Source organism: Neofelis nebulosa, chromosome 10 (assembly GCF_028018385.1).
Source record: "Neofelis nebulosa isolate mNeoNeb1 chromosome 10, mNeoNeb1.pri, whole genome shotgun sequence".
NCBI classification, from domain to species: domain Eukaryota; kingdom Metazoa; phylum Chordata; class Mammalia; order Carnivora; family Felidae; genus Neofelis; species Neofelis nebulosa.
In genome coordinates this window covers 58,953,338-58,969,666 of record NC_080791.1, presented here as the reverse complement: position 1 = coordinate 58,969,666, position 16,329 = coordinate 58,953,338, and the positions used below count along the sequence as shown (strand labels likewise).

The 16,329-nt window shown below is 37.0% G+C and overlaps 1 protein-coding gene across 5 annotated transcripts in view; it reads right to left on the bottom strand.

Annotated features, from left to right (window-relative positions):
- FCHSD2 (FCH and double SH3 domains 2) overlaps positions 1-16,329 on the bottom strand; it is a 301,322-nt gene that overhangs the window by 68,280 nt on the left and 216,713 nt on the right. For 4 of the 5 annotated variants that reach the window (XM_058687857.1, XM_058687860.1, XM_058687856.1 and 1 more), the window contains exons 9-11: positions 15,829-15,951; positions 3,459-3,554; positions 2,112-2,183 (exon numbers count right to left, since the gene is read on the bottom strand). In XM_058687857.1, the coding sequence (XP_058543840.1) occupies positions 2,112-2,183; positions 3,459-3,554; positions 15,829-15,951 (291 nt within the window). The remainder of the gene's footprint in view (positions 1-2,111; positions 2,184-3,458; positions 3,555-15,828; positions 15,952-16,329) is intronic. The other variant, XM_058687859.1, reaches the window with a different exon arrangement.

Below are 16,329 nucleotides of genomic sequence, written 5' to 3'. Positions count from 1 at the left end.
AGAACAAGCAATCCTAAAATTCATATGGAACCACAAAAGGCCCCGAATAGCCAAAGTAATTTTGAAGAAGAAGACCAAAGCAGGAGGCATCACAATCCCAGACTTTAGCCTCTACTACAAAGCTGTCATCATCAAGACAGCATGGTATTGGCATAAAAACAGACACATAGACCAATGGAATTGAATAGAAACCCCAGAACTAGACCCACAAACGTATGGCCAACTCATTTTTGACAAAGCAGGAAAGAACATCCAATGGAAAAAAGACAGTCTCTTTAACAAATGGTGCTGGGAGAACTGGACAGCAACATGCAGAAGGTTGAAACTAGACCACTTTCTCACACCATTCACAAAAATAAACTCAAAATGGATAAAGGACCTGAATGTGAGACAGGAAACCATCAAAACCTTAGAGGAGAAAGCAGGAAAAGACCTCTCTGACCTCAGCCGTAGCAATCTCTTACTCGGCACATCCCCAAAGGCAAGGGAATTAAAAGCAAAAGTGAATTACTGGGACCTTATGAAGATAAAAAGCTTCTGCACAGCAAAGGAAACAACCAACAAAACTAAAAGGCAACCAACGGAATGGGAAAAGATATTTGCAAATGACACATCGGACAAAGGGCTAGTATCCAAAATCTATAAAGAGCTCATCAAACTTCACACCCAAAAAACAAATAACCCAGTGAAGAAATGGGCAGAAAACATGAATAGACACTTCTCTAAAGAAGACATCCGGATGGCCAACAGGCACATGAAAAGATGTTCAACGTCGCTCCTCATCAGGGAAATACAAATCAAAACCACACTCAGATACCACCTCACGCCAGTCAGAGTGGCCAAAATGAAGAAATCAGGAGACTATAGATGCTGGAGAGGATGTGGAGAGACGGGAACCCTCTTGCACTGTTGGTGGGAATGCAAATTGGTGCAGCCGCTCTGGAAAGCAGTGTGGAGGTTCCTCAGAAAATTAAAAATAGACCTACCCTATGACCCAGCAATAGCACTGCTAGGAATTTATCCAAGGGATACAGGAGTACTGATGCATAGGGGCACTTGTACCCCAATGTTTATAGCAGCACTCTCAACAATAGCCAAATTGTGGAAAGAGCCTAAATGTCCATCAACTGATGAATGGATAAAGAAATTGTGGTTTATATACACAATGGAATACTACGTGGCAATGAGAAAAAATGAAATATGGCGTTTTGTAGCAGCGTGGATGGAACTGGAGAGTGTGATGCTAAGTGAAATAAGCCATACAGAGAAAGACAGATACCATATGGTTTCACTCTTATGTGGATCCTGAGAAACGTAACAGAAACCCATGGGGGAGGGGAAGGGAAAAAAAAAAAAGAGGTTAGAGTGGGAGAGAGCCAAAGCATAAGAGACTGTTAAAAACTGAGAACAAACTGAGGGTTGATGGGGGGTGGGAGGGAGGGCAGGGTGGGTGATGGGTATTGAGGAGGGCACCTTTTGGGATGAGCACTGGGTGTTGTATGGAAACCAATTTGACAGTAAATTTCATATATTAAAAAATAAAAAATAAATAAATTTAAAAAAAAAAATTAAAAAAAATCATATATTAAAATAAAATGACAAGAAATTTCAATTCAACAGCAAGTAAAAGATACACCAAAAAAAAGGCGGGGGGGGGTACAATCATTTCACGTCTTAATTAACTTTGACAGTAATATGTGACTCTGTTTTCATTTGGACCGTTTGGACTTTTGCAGGAAAAATACTGCAATTTGAACTGGGTCATATTAAAAAAGACTTCAGTTTTCTCCTTGATAAAGGCAAGATTAGCTCTACAATCCTTTCCAGCACATCTGTTGAGGAAAACTAAGGTGCTTCAGACAAGATGAAAAATGAGAAGTTCAATCTTTTCACTATAAATAGGAAAGGAAAACCTTAATTTATATTAAGGAAAATGGAAAGCCCCAGTTTATGCATTCAGTGGCCTCTTACACACACACACACACACACACACACACACACACACACACACACACACATGTTCTTTAATCCCAATACCAGTCCCACCCTTCATTAACATGCAAACCCACACATCCCATCTCCCCCACCCTTGACCCACACCCCCCATATACCTCAGCTATGGTCATTCTCAGAGCACTGACAGGGGAGAGCTCAATATCCACCAGCTGGGCAGCTTTTAAACTCTGCCCAGTAAAGATTGCACAAGGACAGAAAACAGCATAGTTAGAATCTCCAGGTTAACAGGGACACACAGCTAAGAACATTTAGCACAGTGTCTAGAAACAAAGGAGGATTTAAGATTGTAGTTGAGCCTTGGACAAGTTAGACGAGAGTCTACAGTTATTCTGAGTTTTTGAGGAAAATGGGCAAAGGTAAAATAATTTAGTATTAGTCACAATTTTAAGTCAAGCTTGGTGAACCTGTCCATACCCAATATCTTCTATTTCCCAGCTTTATTCCTTTCAGCTAAAGAAGTCAAATTATAGGACAACATCACTGGGTGATTAAGCAAAAGCAGATTGATAAAAAGGGCACTAATATAAAGGGCAAGAGTTACAATCTAGAGAAAAATGCTGATTTCCTACATTTCTTTACATAGCCACTAACAGGGCTCCTTAAAATGTAAGAAAAGTAATGAAGATATCTCCAGCAAAGATTTCTATTAAACTGATAGCATGAAATTCTGAGATCATAAATTCCCCTGGTTCTGATTCTAGGTTTACTAAGAGACCTTATGAATAAAATTTGACTTCCCTCTTGGCCTGCCTACATGGAATGAATGTGCTAGATACGCCAACATGTGCTTTTTCAACTTGTAGAAGTTGATTGCCTTTCTTTATGTTATCAAATTAGCATTTTGGTTCTATTTTTTTTTTAATTTAAATAATGGCAAACATTTTTCATTAGCTCAAGGATAAAATGTATGTTCAATGTCTGCTTTTTCAAAATTGCCAATTTGGCATTTATGTTAATGCTCTGACATTCTAAGAAATCTGAAAGGAATTATAAAGGGCCTGTAATTTTTTTAAAAGCCAAACAAAATATTTGCAGGCACATATTCACTCCTCGGTTTATTGATTCTATTCTGGTTAAAATTTAACCACTGGTTTCTTTGGAAGTATGCACATGTGAAGAATTTCATGGATAGAAAGTATGATTTATATTTAAATTGAAAAAAAAATTTTTTTATTGAGGACTTTTTCTTCTTCCCTCAGTTCAGTTTGCAGGTTTCCAGTACCGTGTCTTATAATTTAACCTTATTTAAGTTGCTGGCATAAAGATACTGGGTTTTAGTCACATTTTAGAAAGAAGAAATGTCAGTTTCTCTGCATACTCACAGTTTTGTTATAAAATTAAGGAGACACACACTCAGCTTTTTCTGTCTAGTCCGAGGATAACAGTCATTTGAGCACAAACATTGCTTAAACAAATGGAATGAAAATCTGGAATTCCCTTACAGTATCACTGTCGCAGGGTTGGAACTGGAAGGGCTGGGGTTTGTGAAATACAGCATTCTCTTGTAAAAACAGCTGAAGATTATAGTCCCGTACAACCTAAAGAGAAAATAAAGTATCTTTAACTCTTTAATAAGGTTAAGATATCCAGTAATTGCATTTTAAAGTTTAAGACTTATTCTGCTGCTTTCCAAAAATGAGAAATCATCCAACACTATGTGACCAAAAGAAAATGATAATTATCCATTTTTTTTTTCATTTTAGATAAGAGTTGTTACTTGGTATGTCCTATTTTCTCAATAGTCTAAATACGGAAAGTACTAGTTTAGAAACTAGCCCAGATTTTGGGACTAAATAATATGCAATATTTTAAGACAGCAAAAAGATAGTGATTATACAAAAGGCTGTTCTTTTTAATGGGGGCAGCGGAATGAAAATAGGAAACCACATTAGTCTCTTAGGTCTCTCCCAGTTACAAAATTTTGTAGACTTCTTAAAGTCTGCTATATGGAGATTGTCGCCCACTAGGAAACTGCTAGATAACAAACACTCTACATGGCACAAAATCGCATTCAAAAAAAATTTTTTTTGAGCAGGCTCCATGCTCAAAGTGGGGCTTGAATTCACGACCCTGAGATCAAGAGTTGCATGCTCTACTGACTGAGCCAGCCAGAAACCCTACCAAATATTATATTTATAGTATTTCTTGCCACCTTTTCTAGGTGGTTATTATTTTTTTTAAGATTTAAAAAAATCTTTAAGTAATCTCTGTACACCCAAGACGGGGCTTGAACTTACAATCCCCAAATCAAAAGTTATATGCTCCACTGACTGAGTCAGCCAGGTGCCCCTAGGAGGTTACATTCTAACTACCGTCTTATTGCATACCAAGAAGACAGACTAAAAGGAATTCATATAGAAGGGGAATTCTGATACACAGAATGCAGCAAAACAGTACAGAAAGCCATCTGAAAAGACTTCATTGCATTATATACCCTGGGAATGAATGGAAATCAGCAACATTTGATTGTGCAGAAACTTATTTTCCATTTTGCTACAGTGCTTACTTACCCTTTACTTATCTTTCATTAGCACTTCTGTCAGAGGATGGGCAGAAAATGAAAAATTTAAAGAAGCTCTGTAGCTATATCTTAGTAGTCCTCAGAAAAGGGTTTACTGAGAATATGGAGAAAGTAGGGGGTTATATTTTACATTTTATTTACCAGCACAAATCCAGTTCCCTATCGCTCATTCAGCAATTTATTGAGAGAGCTTACCAAACCCAATGTTTAATGCAGTGATGAGGGGAGAATATAGATGAATAAAGATGAATACACAAGGTTAATATCTTCAAGGAATTTATAATCTGGAAAGTGGGAGACCCAGACAATACACAGTTAAGTACACTGTGGAAGTATGTAGAGGGTACTTAGAGAAGACAAAAGAGGATGATATTTAATCCAGACTGACGGGGTGAGATGGGGTGAGCAGAGTTTGGGAAAATTTTGTCAGGCAAGGCTGGCTGAATAAACATCTTCTCAAAGGGAAATGTGTTTTTTTTTCTTTTCCTGGATTCCAGTTTTAAGCTGTGAAAGCTCTTGACACAGCCCTAAGAGCCTCACTAATCATCATGCAAAAAAAGTTAAGAGGATCATCCTTCTAGTTACAACTTTTTTTATATTTTTAACTTTATTATAACATATGTAAAACTAGAGACAACGGTATAATGTATCCCCACGTAACCATCATCCAACTTCCAAAAATGGCCCCTCCTGCCCAATCTTGTTTCATTAATAGATCCAACTATCTCTTCCACCCCCAACTATACTGAAGCAAGTCTCAAACATATCCCTTAATCCATAATATTTCAATATGATATCTAAAACACAAGGACTCTTTTATTTTTTTTTAATTTTTTTTTTTAACGTTTATTTATTTTTGGGACAGAGAGAGACAGAGCATGAACGGAGGAGGGGCAGAGAGAGAGGGAGACACAGAATCCGAAGCAGGCTCCAGGCTCTGAGCCATCAGCCCAGAGCCCGACGCAGGGCCGAACTCACGAACCGTGAGATCGTGACCTGAGCCGAAGTCGGACGCTCAACCAACTGAGCCACCCAGGCGCCCCCAAGGACTCTTTTATTTTATTTTTTTTTAATTTTTTTTCAACGTTTTTTATTTATTTTTGGGACAGAGAGACACAGAGCATGAACGGGGGAGGGGCAGAGAGAGAGGGAGACACAGAATTGGAAACAGGCTCCAGGCTCTGAGCTGTCAGCACAGAGCCCGACGCGGGGCTCGAACTCACAGACGCGAGATCGTGACCTGGCTGAAGTCGGCCGCCCAACCGACTGCGCCACCCAGGCGCCCCTCCCAAGGACTCTTTTAAAAAACATACCCATCCAGGGGCGCCTGGGTGGCTCAGTTGGTTATGCATCTGACTCCTGGTTTTGGCTCAGCTCATGATCTCTCAGTTTGTGAGTTTGAGCCCTGCATCAGGCTCTGAGCTGATAGTGTGGAGCCTGCTTAGGATTCGCTCTCTTTCTCTCTCTTTCTCTGCCTCTCCCCCTCTTGTGCTGTCTCTGTCTCTCTCTAAATAAATAAACTTAAAAAAAAAAAAAACCATGCTCATAAATTCTTATCTTTCAGTACTCACTCTAAATGTCAATGGACTAAATGCTCCAATCAAAAGACACAGGATAACAGAATGGATAGGAAAACAAGATCTATCTATATGCTGTTTACAAGAGACCCACTTTAGACCTAAGGACACCTTCAGATTGAAAGTAAGGGAATGGAGAACCATCTATCATGCTAATGGTCAACAAAAGAAAGCCAGAGTAGCCAGCCATACTTATATCAGACAATCCAGACTTTAAAATAAAGACTGTAACAAGAGATGAAGAAGGGCATTATATCATAATTAAGGAAGGGGTCTATCCACCAAGAAGATCATCTAAGAATTGTAAGCATTTAGGCTCCAAATTTGGAGGTACCCAAATATATAAATCAATTAATCACAATATAAAGAAATTCATTGATAAGAATACCATAATAATAGGGGACTTCAACACCCCACTTACAGCAATAGATAGATCATCTAAATAGACAATGAACAAGGTTCTGAATGACACACTGGACCAGATAGACTTCACAGATATATTCAGAACATTTCATCCTAAAGCAGAATACACATTCTTCTCCAGTGCACATGGAACATTTTCCAGAATAGATCACATACTGGGGTACAAAAAGATCAATATCATACTGTGCATATTTTCAGACCACAATGCTATGAAACTTGAAATCAACCACAAGAAAAAATGTGGAAAGATAACAAATACTTGGAGACTAAAGACCATCATACTATAGAATGAATGGGCTAACCAAGAAGTTAAAGAGGAGATTAAAAAGGACATGGAAGCCAATGAAAATAACAACACCACAGCTCAAAACCTCCAGGAGACAGCAAAGGCGGTTATAAGAGGAAAGTATATAGCAATCCAGGCCTTCCTAAAGAAGGAAGAAAGATCTCATATATACAACCTAATCTTACACCTTACAGATATGGAAAAAGAACAGCAAATAAAACCCAAAACCAGCAGAAGACAGGAAATAATAAAGACTAGAGCAGAAATCAGTGCTATCGAAACTAAAAAAACAGTAGAACAGATCAATGAAGCCAGAAGCTGGTTCTTTGAAAGAATTAACAAAATTAATAAGCCCCTAGCTAGTTTGATCAAATAGAAAAAGGAAAGGACCCAAATAAATAAAATCAATAATGAAAGAGGGGAGATCACAACCAACATAGCAGAAATATAAACAATAATAAGGGAATATTATAAGCAATTATGTGCCAATAATATGGGCAATCTGGAAGAAATGGACAAATTCCTAGAAACATATACACTACCAAAACTGAAACAGGAAGAAATAGAAAATTTGAACAGACCCTTAACCAGTAAAGAAATCGAATTATTAATTAAAAATCTCCCAAAAAACAAGAGTCCAGGACCAGATAGATGGCTTTCCAATAGAGTTCTACCAAACATTTAAAGAAGAGTTAACACCTATTCTCTTGAAGCTGTTCCAAAAAATAGAAATGGAAGGAAAACTTCCAAACTCTTTCTATGAAGCCAGCATTACTTTGATTCCAAAACCAGACAAAGACTCCACTAAAAAGGAGAACTATAGACCAATTTTTCTGATGAACATGGATGCAAAAATCCTCAAGATACTAGCCAACTGGATCCAACAATACATTAAAAAAATTATTCACCATGACCAAGTGGGATTTACACCTGGGATGCAGGGCTGGTTCAATATCTGCAAAACAATCAACATGATTCATCACATCCATAAAAGAAAGGACAAAAACCACATGATCCTCTCAATAGATGCAGAGAAAGCATCTGACAAAAGACAGCATCCTTTCTTGATAAAAACCCTCAAGAAAGTAGAGATAGAAGGAGCATACCTTGAGATCATAAAAGCCATATATGAAAGACCCAATGCTAATATCATCTTCAATGGGGAAAAACTGAGAGCTTTCCCCCTAAGGTCAGGAACAAGCCAGGGATGTCCACTCTTGTCACTGTTACTCAACATAGTATTGGAAATCATAGCCTCAGCAATCAGATGACACAAAGAAATAAAAGGCATTCAAATCAGCCAGGAGGAGGTCAAACTTGCACTCTTTGCAGATGACATGATACTGTATATGGAAAACCCAAAAGATTCCACCAAAAAACTGCTAGAACTGATCCATGAATTCAGCAAAGTCGCAGGATATAAAATCAATGCACAGAAATCCGGTGCATTCCTATACACCAATAATCAAGCAACAGAAAGAGAAATCAAGGAATTGATCCCATTTACAACTGCACCAAAACCCATAAAATACATAGGAATAAATCCAAGAGGTGAAAAATCTACACATTGATAACTATAGGAAGCTTATGAAAGAAATTGAAGAATACGCAAAAAAATGGAAAAAATATTCCATGTTCCTGGATAGGAAGAACAAATATTGTTAAAATGTCCATACTACTCAAAGCAATCTACACGCTCAATACAATCCCTAATAAAATAATACCAGCATTCTTCACAGAGCTAGAACAAACAATCCGAACATTTGTATGGAATGAGAAAAGACCCCAAATAGCCACAGAAATCTTGAGAAAGAAAACCAAAGATGGAGGCATCACAATCCCGGACTTCAAGCTGTTTTACAAAGCTGTAATCATCAAGACAGTGTGGTACTGGCACAAAAACAGACACTCAGATCAATGGAACAAAGTAGAGAACCCAAAAATGGACCCACAAACATTTGGCCAACTAATCTTTGACAAAGCAGGAAAGAATATCCAATGGAATAAAGACAGTCTCTTCAGCAAGTGGTGCTGGAAAAACTGGACAGCAACATGCATAAAAATGAACCTGGACCATTTTCTTATACCATACACAAAAAGAAACTCAAAATGGATGATGGACCTAAATGTAAGACAGGAAGCCATCAAAATCCTTGGGGAGAAAGCAGGCAAAAACCTCTTTGACCTTGGCTGCAGCAACTTCTTACTCAACACATCTCCAGAGGCAAGGGAAACAAAAGCAAAAATGAATTATTGGGACCTCATCAAAATAAAAAGCTTCTGCACAGTGAAGGAAACAATCAGCAAAACTAAAAAGCAACTGATAGAATGGGAAAAGATATTTGCAAATGACATATCAGATAAAGGGTTAGTATCCAAAATCTATAAAGAACTTCTCAAACTCAACACTCAAAAAACAAACAATCCAGTGAAGAAATGGGCAAAAGACATGAATAGACACTTCTCCAAAAAAGACGTCCAGATGACCAGTGGGAATGCAAACTGGTGCAGCCACTCTGGAAAACAGTATGGAGGTTCCTCAAAAAATTAAAAATAGAACTACCCTATGACCCAGCAATTGCACACTAGGTATTTATCCAAGGGATACAGGTGTGCTGTTTCGAAGGGGAACATGCACCCCAATGTTGATAACAGCACTATCAACAATAGCCAAAGTATGGAAAGAACACAAATGTTCATTGATGGACGAACAGATAAAGAAGATGTGGTATACATATACAATGGAGTATTAGCCGGCAATCAAAAAAAATGAAAGCTTGCCGTTTGCAACTACGTGGATGGAGCTAGAGGGTATTATGCTAAATGAAATTAGTCAGTTAGAGAAAAACAAACATCATATGACTTCACTCATATGAGGACTTTAAGATACAAAACAGATGAACATAAGGGAAGGGAAGCAAAACTAATATAAAAACAGGGAGGGGGACAAAACATAGGAGACCCTTAAATACAGAGAACTGAGATTTGATGGGGGATGGGGGAGAGAAGAAAATGGGTGATGGGCATTGAGGAGGGCACTTGCTGGGATGAGAACTGGGTGTTGTATCTAAGCCAATTTGACAATAAATTATCATAAAAAATAATTTCTCCCATCCTATGGGTTATCTTTTCTATATTCTTCTTTTTTAAATCTTTTTTTTTTTTTAATGTTTATTTATTTTTGAGAGAGAGGAAGAACACAAGCAAGGGAAGGTCAGAGAAAGAGGGAGGGAGACACAGAATCTGAAGCAGGATCCAGGCTCTGAGCTGTCAACCCAGAGCCTGATGTGGGACTTGAACCCACGAACCATGAGATCATGACCTCTGCTGAAGTTGGACACTTAACCGACTGAGGTACCCAGGCACCCCTGTCTTTTCTATATTCTTGAGAATGTTCTTCAATGCACAAAAGCTTTTAATTTGAGTAAGTCAAATTATCTGTTTTTTCTTTGGTTGCTTCTGCTTTAATGGCAAAGCTAAGAACACGGTGCCAAACCCAAGGTCATAAAGATTTACCTCTACGTTTTCTTCTATAGTTTTAGGTCACTGATCCATTTTGAGTTAATTTTTGTATATGGAGTGAGGCAGGGGTTCAACTTCATTCTCTTGCATGTGGTTATCTTGTCTCAGCACAAGTCTTTTGTTGAAAAAAGTAGTCTTTCTTTACTAAATGGCCTTGGCAACCTTGTTGAAAATCAATTGGCCATAGATGTTTGGGCTTATTTCTGGATTCTCAATTCTATTTCATTGGTCTATATATGTCCGTCTTTATGCTAGTACCACACTATTTTGATTAATCTTGAATTAACTTTTGAAATTGGGAAGTGTGAGTCCTTCAGCTTTGTTTTTTCTTTTCAATGCTGTTTTTGGGTATTCAGGGCCCCTTGGAAGTTCCATATGAATTTGAGGACAGGCTTTCCCATTTCTGCAAAAAAAGGTCATTGGAATTTTGATAGGGATTGATTGAATCTATAGATTGCTTTGGGGAATATGAACTCTTTCAATCCATAAATATGATTTCCATTTATTTAGGTCCTCTTCAATTATTTTCAGCAATGTTTTATAGTTTCTCAATGTACAAGTCTTTGAATCCTTTATTTAAATTTATTCTTGGTATTTTATTCTTTAGATATTATTATAGCTGGAATTGTCTTAATTTTCTTTTGGTGTATTCATTGATGGAGCACAGAAACATAGCTGATTTTTGTGTTTTGATCTCATACCTGTAATTTCACTAAATTGATTTATTAGCTCTAGTACTTTTTTCATGGTCTCTATAGTATTTTCTATATATAATTATGTCATCTGCAAAAACTGATAATTTCATTCTTCCCTTTCAATATGGATGCCTTCTACTTCTTTTTTCCTTGACTAATTGATCTGACTAGGACTTCCAGTACAGTAGGGAAAATGGGCATCTTTGTCTTGTTCCTGATCTCTAGAAGGAAAGCTTTCAGATTTTCACCATTAAGCACGATGTTAACTGTAGGTTTTTCATAAATGCCTTTTATCTGTTAAGGAAGTTCCCTTCTATTTCTAATTTGTGTTTTTATCATAAAAGAGTGTTTAATTTTGTCAAATGCTTTTCCTGTGTCTTTTCTTTTCCCTGTTTCTTTTGAGATGATAATAGTTTTTTTTTTTTTTCCTTTATTTTATTAAGTTTACGTTTTGGTTAGTCTTCAAGGTATTAAGAGTGGCAATAACGGACAAGTCAATTTCCAAAAAAAATACAGAATAACACTTCTTTTCTGAACTGTTAAAAAGCTATGTTACTAATTGGTAGGAGTCTCCTTATGCAGACAGAAAGCAAGCACACATGAACAAACTATAAAAGCCAGAACTACCTTTGGAGTTACTATCCTAGACAAAATATTTATGACAACATCTGCTTCAGTTACATATACAAAGCATTTCATAAAATATTAAGGAGCAAGCTTCATAAATAATTAAACTTAAACAAAAGCTCCTAGGGCCAGGTGTTTCTCTTCAGAGGATGAAAGATACAGAGAACACGATAATAGCTACAGTGTGTCAGTATGGATTACCCCCCCCCCCCCCAAGTATCTTTGAGAATATGTACAGTTACAATTTAGATGGGGGCGGGAGAATAAACTCCTCCCTAAAAAGACAAAGTAATAATGGTGTAGAATAAAAACCTGAAGATTTTCAAACTTCTCTCTGGGTTATCAGATCACTGTGCTGGGTTCAGCAGTGTAACAAGAATAGCATAACAAGCTCTTTGTAACAGAAAAGCACATGGCATAAAACTTAAAGGTATGAGCTCTTCTAGTTTTTGGAACAAAGGGCTCAACTCCTAGTTATATCATTCTTACTTTCAATATAAACAGAAGAGGATATCATTTATCCTCATCCCTGGGGAGCAAGATATTCATATGAGTGAATGCAGAGAAAAATGAAAGCTTATCTCGTTATGTCCAAACCAGTTTATATATTTTTAATTCATTTTCTATGGAAATAATACAAGCTAAAGAGATAATATAGTATAGTAGTAGAGCATGGAAAATGTGATGTGTGAGTATGTAACCTCGGGCAGCCATATAAACTTCCTGAGTCTGTTTTCTTCTATATAACGGGCATGATAATATCAACCTCAGAGGATGTGCTTAAAACTCCTAGAAAATTAAGTGTTGTGTAAAATATTAGTTATTCTTTAAGACTAAATTTACCTGTTTTATAAACTAAAAGTAGTGTATCCAACATAACTTATTTTCAGAAAAAGAAAATTTTTTTCCAATATATGAAATTTATTGTCAAATTGGTTTCCATACAACACCCAGTGCTCATCCCAAAAGGTGCCCTCCTCAATACCCATCACCCACCCCTCTCCTCCCTCCCACCCCCCCATCAACCCTCAGTTTGTTCTCAGTCAGAAAAAGATATTTTAAACAATTCTGTCAGAGGACAATCTCTCTGATAAAAATAAATGTAATAAAATATAATTTCTAATAAAATTAGAAATGAAAAATGTAACCCCACTACAATACTCCCACTGAATGAAAATTGGAAAAACTCATCTCTAAACAGTTCATGGGTTAACAAGGGGGACAATGTAGAAACAACAAAAAGCCCCTACATATAAAATGCAGTTAAAGTAGAAAAAGAAATTTTTAGCCTTAGGTGGATTTACTTGCAAGAAAGACTAAAACAAAGGACCTACTAGAAAAAGAAGCCTGAAAAAGAATAAGCACATAAACTGTAATAAAGTAGAAAGAAATAATAAATATAAAGGCAGGTATTAAGGAAATAGCAACAACATGAAGAAGTAGAGTAAAAGCTGGATCTTGGAGATTAAGAAGACAGATTAGTAAATTTGATCAAAATGAAAGAAAGCACAGCATACACAATATTAGAAATGGAAAGGAAGACGACAATAGAGTACCCAAGTTTATACACATATACCATCAAATTTGATAAATAAAATGGACTATTGTCTAGGAAAGTATAAGTTACCAAAATGTCCATCAACTGATGAATGGATAAAGAAATTGTGGTTTATATACACAATGGAATACTACGTGGCAATGAGAAAGAATGAAATATGGCCTTTTGTAGCAACGTGGATGGAACTGGAGAGTGTGATGCTAAGTGAAATAAGCCATACAGAGAAAGACAGATACCATATGGTTTCACTCTTATGTGGATCCTGAGAAACTTAACAGAAACCCATGGGGGAGGGGAAGGAATAAAAGAAAAAGAGGTTAGAGTGGGAGAGAGCCAAAGCATAAGAGACTGTTAAAAACTGAGAACAAACTGAGGGTTGATGGGGGGTGGGAGTGAGGGGAGGGTGGGTGATGGGTATTGAGGAGGGCACCTTTTGGGATGAGCACTGGGTGTTGTATGGAAACCAATTTGACAATAAATTTCATATATTGGAAAAAAAAAAAAAAAGGAACAGGAAGCCTGAATGGGCCAATAAATATACACAATTTGATCACTATTCAAAAATCAACTGCTCCACAAACAGAACAAAGCCAAGATGTTTTTATAGACTCATTCCCCCAACATTCTCTTATGGAAAATTTCAAAGACACATACCTTAAAATAAAAAGAACTATATGCAAACACCCATATACCCACTACCTAGATTCTTCAATTAACATTTTTCTACATTTGCTTTCATATAACTACCCATCTTTCTACCCATCCTACTTTCTATACATCAATCCTTCTATATCTTGTATTGGATTCTGGAAAATCCAGAAAATCCAGGAAAATAGAAACATGATAGGATTTCAAAGCACCAGACTAGCGATTTTTATATTTCTGTATCAACTTAATATTCTATCCATCTATCTATCTATCTATCTATCTATCTATCTATCTATCTATCTACCTACCTACCTACCTACCTACCTACCTATCTACCTATCTACTTTTTGAAGTAAACTCTAGGCCCTACATGGGGCTAGAACTCATGATCCCAAGATCATGCTCCACTGACTGACCCAGCTGTGTGCCCCCCAAATTAATATTTTAAATGTTTTTCTAAAAATAGAGGGGCGCCTGGGTGGCACAGTCGGTTAAGCGTCCGACTTCAGCCAGGTCACGATCTCGCGGTCCGTGAGTTCGAGCCCCGCGTCAGGCTCTGGGCTGATGGCTCGGAGCCTGGAGCCTGTTTCCGATTCTGTGTCTCCCTCTCTCTCTGCCCCTCCCCTGTTCATGCTCTGTCTCTCTCTGTCCCAAAATAAATAAAAAACGTTGAAAAAAAAATTTTTTTTAAAATAGAAATAGAGTCATAGTACACTGAAAACAAGAATAAATATATAAGGAGGTGCTCAGGAAGAAGAGTCTATGCTTCTTTTCTTAAGAAATCCTGATTCCTTTCCAAACAATTTCTTAAGGTATTAAGCCAGTTCCTGCTTCCCCTGCCAAAAAAGAGGATTGAATGAAATCTTTAAAAATAGCTGTTACAAAATGAATATAGTTTTACAAATGCATGCATTCAGCTGGGAAACATTTACTATGCATTTAATGTATCAGAATAAAAAAATTACTAATCATAAGAACAATTTATCTTCAAAAGGACAGTTTGTATGCTGCAAAAAAATTTTAATCTGTCAGGATCCTGAAGAAAAGCAATTTTGTTTATTTTCTCTGCACACAGTGTGAACATGCCAGCAAAGTTGCTGGATCCTAACACTTTTGAACAAAGATTTACCATCAATGAATGACAGCATGTAGGAGGTAAGGTTAATTTTTAAAAAACAAGATAAAGCCTTCATTTCTTGATCAGTGATAAAATGCTACTTTCCCTTTTGTGTCTTTTTATTATTTTTTACACTGACACATGACCTTGCTGTCCTTCCATATGAATGAGTTGAGTGCATTCAAAATTTATTTAAGTGGAAGGTAAAATTCCCTTTTTTCTTTTAAAGATTTTATTTATTTAAAAAATTTTTTAATGTTTATATTTGAGAGAGAGCGAAAGAGAGAGCGCATAAGCAGGGGAGAGGCAGAGAGAGAGAGAGACAAAGACAGAATCTGAAGCAGGCTCCAGACTCTGAGCTGTCAGCACAGAGCCTGATGTGGGGTTCAAACTCACAAGCCATGAGATTATGACCTGAGCCAAAGTCAGATGTTCAACTGAATGAGCCACTCAGGCGCCTCTAAAGATTTTATTTTTAAGTAATCTCTACACCTAATGTGGGACTTGAACTTGCAACTCTGAGATCAAGAGTCACATGCTCTTCTGACTGAGTCAGTCAGGCACCCCGAAGGTAAAACTCTTTAAATCATTTCATCTCAAAAGCAATATGGCAGCAGAGTGATAATCCTGCACTAGCTTGTACCATTACCTCCCCTTTTCCCCTTTGTGCCAACTCATCAAGAACACCATGCAACTTTGTTAGAAGGAAAAGTGTTTCCAGGAGATTTGTCCTTTAAAGCATTCTTCTAAAGTACCGGTGACTTCATTTTGTTTGTATGCAAAAACATTTTAGATTCTAAAATGGATAACATCACATATTTCACTAAAGGTAACTTACCTTGCTGGAGGTTTCTAATAAAAACTGGAATGTGTTCTGCACAGCTTGGCATGTCTCTAGCTCAGTCCGGCTGAAGGCTATTAAATAATCCTTCAGGTGATCATACACATTTCCATCAAGAGCCTGTAAAAGAGTAATAAACAAAAGCAAAAAAAAAATTATGACAAAGCTTTGATACAGAACCCCTACTGTTCACAAGGTAAATTCAGTTTAAAATCTATTAATAATAAATGGACAAAAGATAAAGATTGTTACATAAACGTACTTATAACCAGTAAACAATCACTTGGGAAAATGCTGAATCTTTCTAATAAATAGGAACTAAAAAAGATAAAATCCAATATTGGTAAAGCTGTAGAAACAGGATACACTTGGAGACAAAGTTTTTGGGTTCTGATCTTTGTTCATCTGTTTATTAACTGCCATCAGCCACTGTAGTCATTTTATAACAGAGTAGGTGTGGGAGTTAAATGGAACTGTGGATGTGAAAGGATCCAGGCA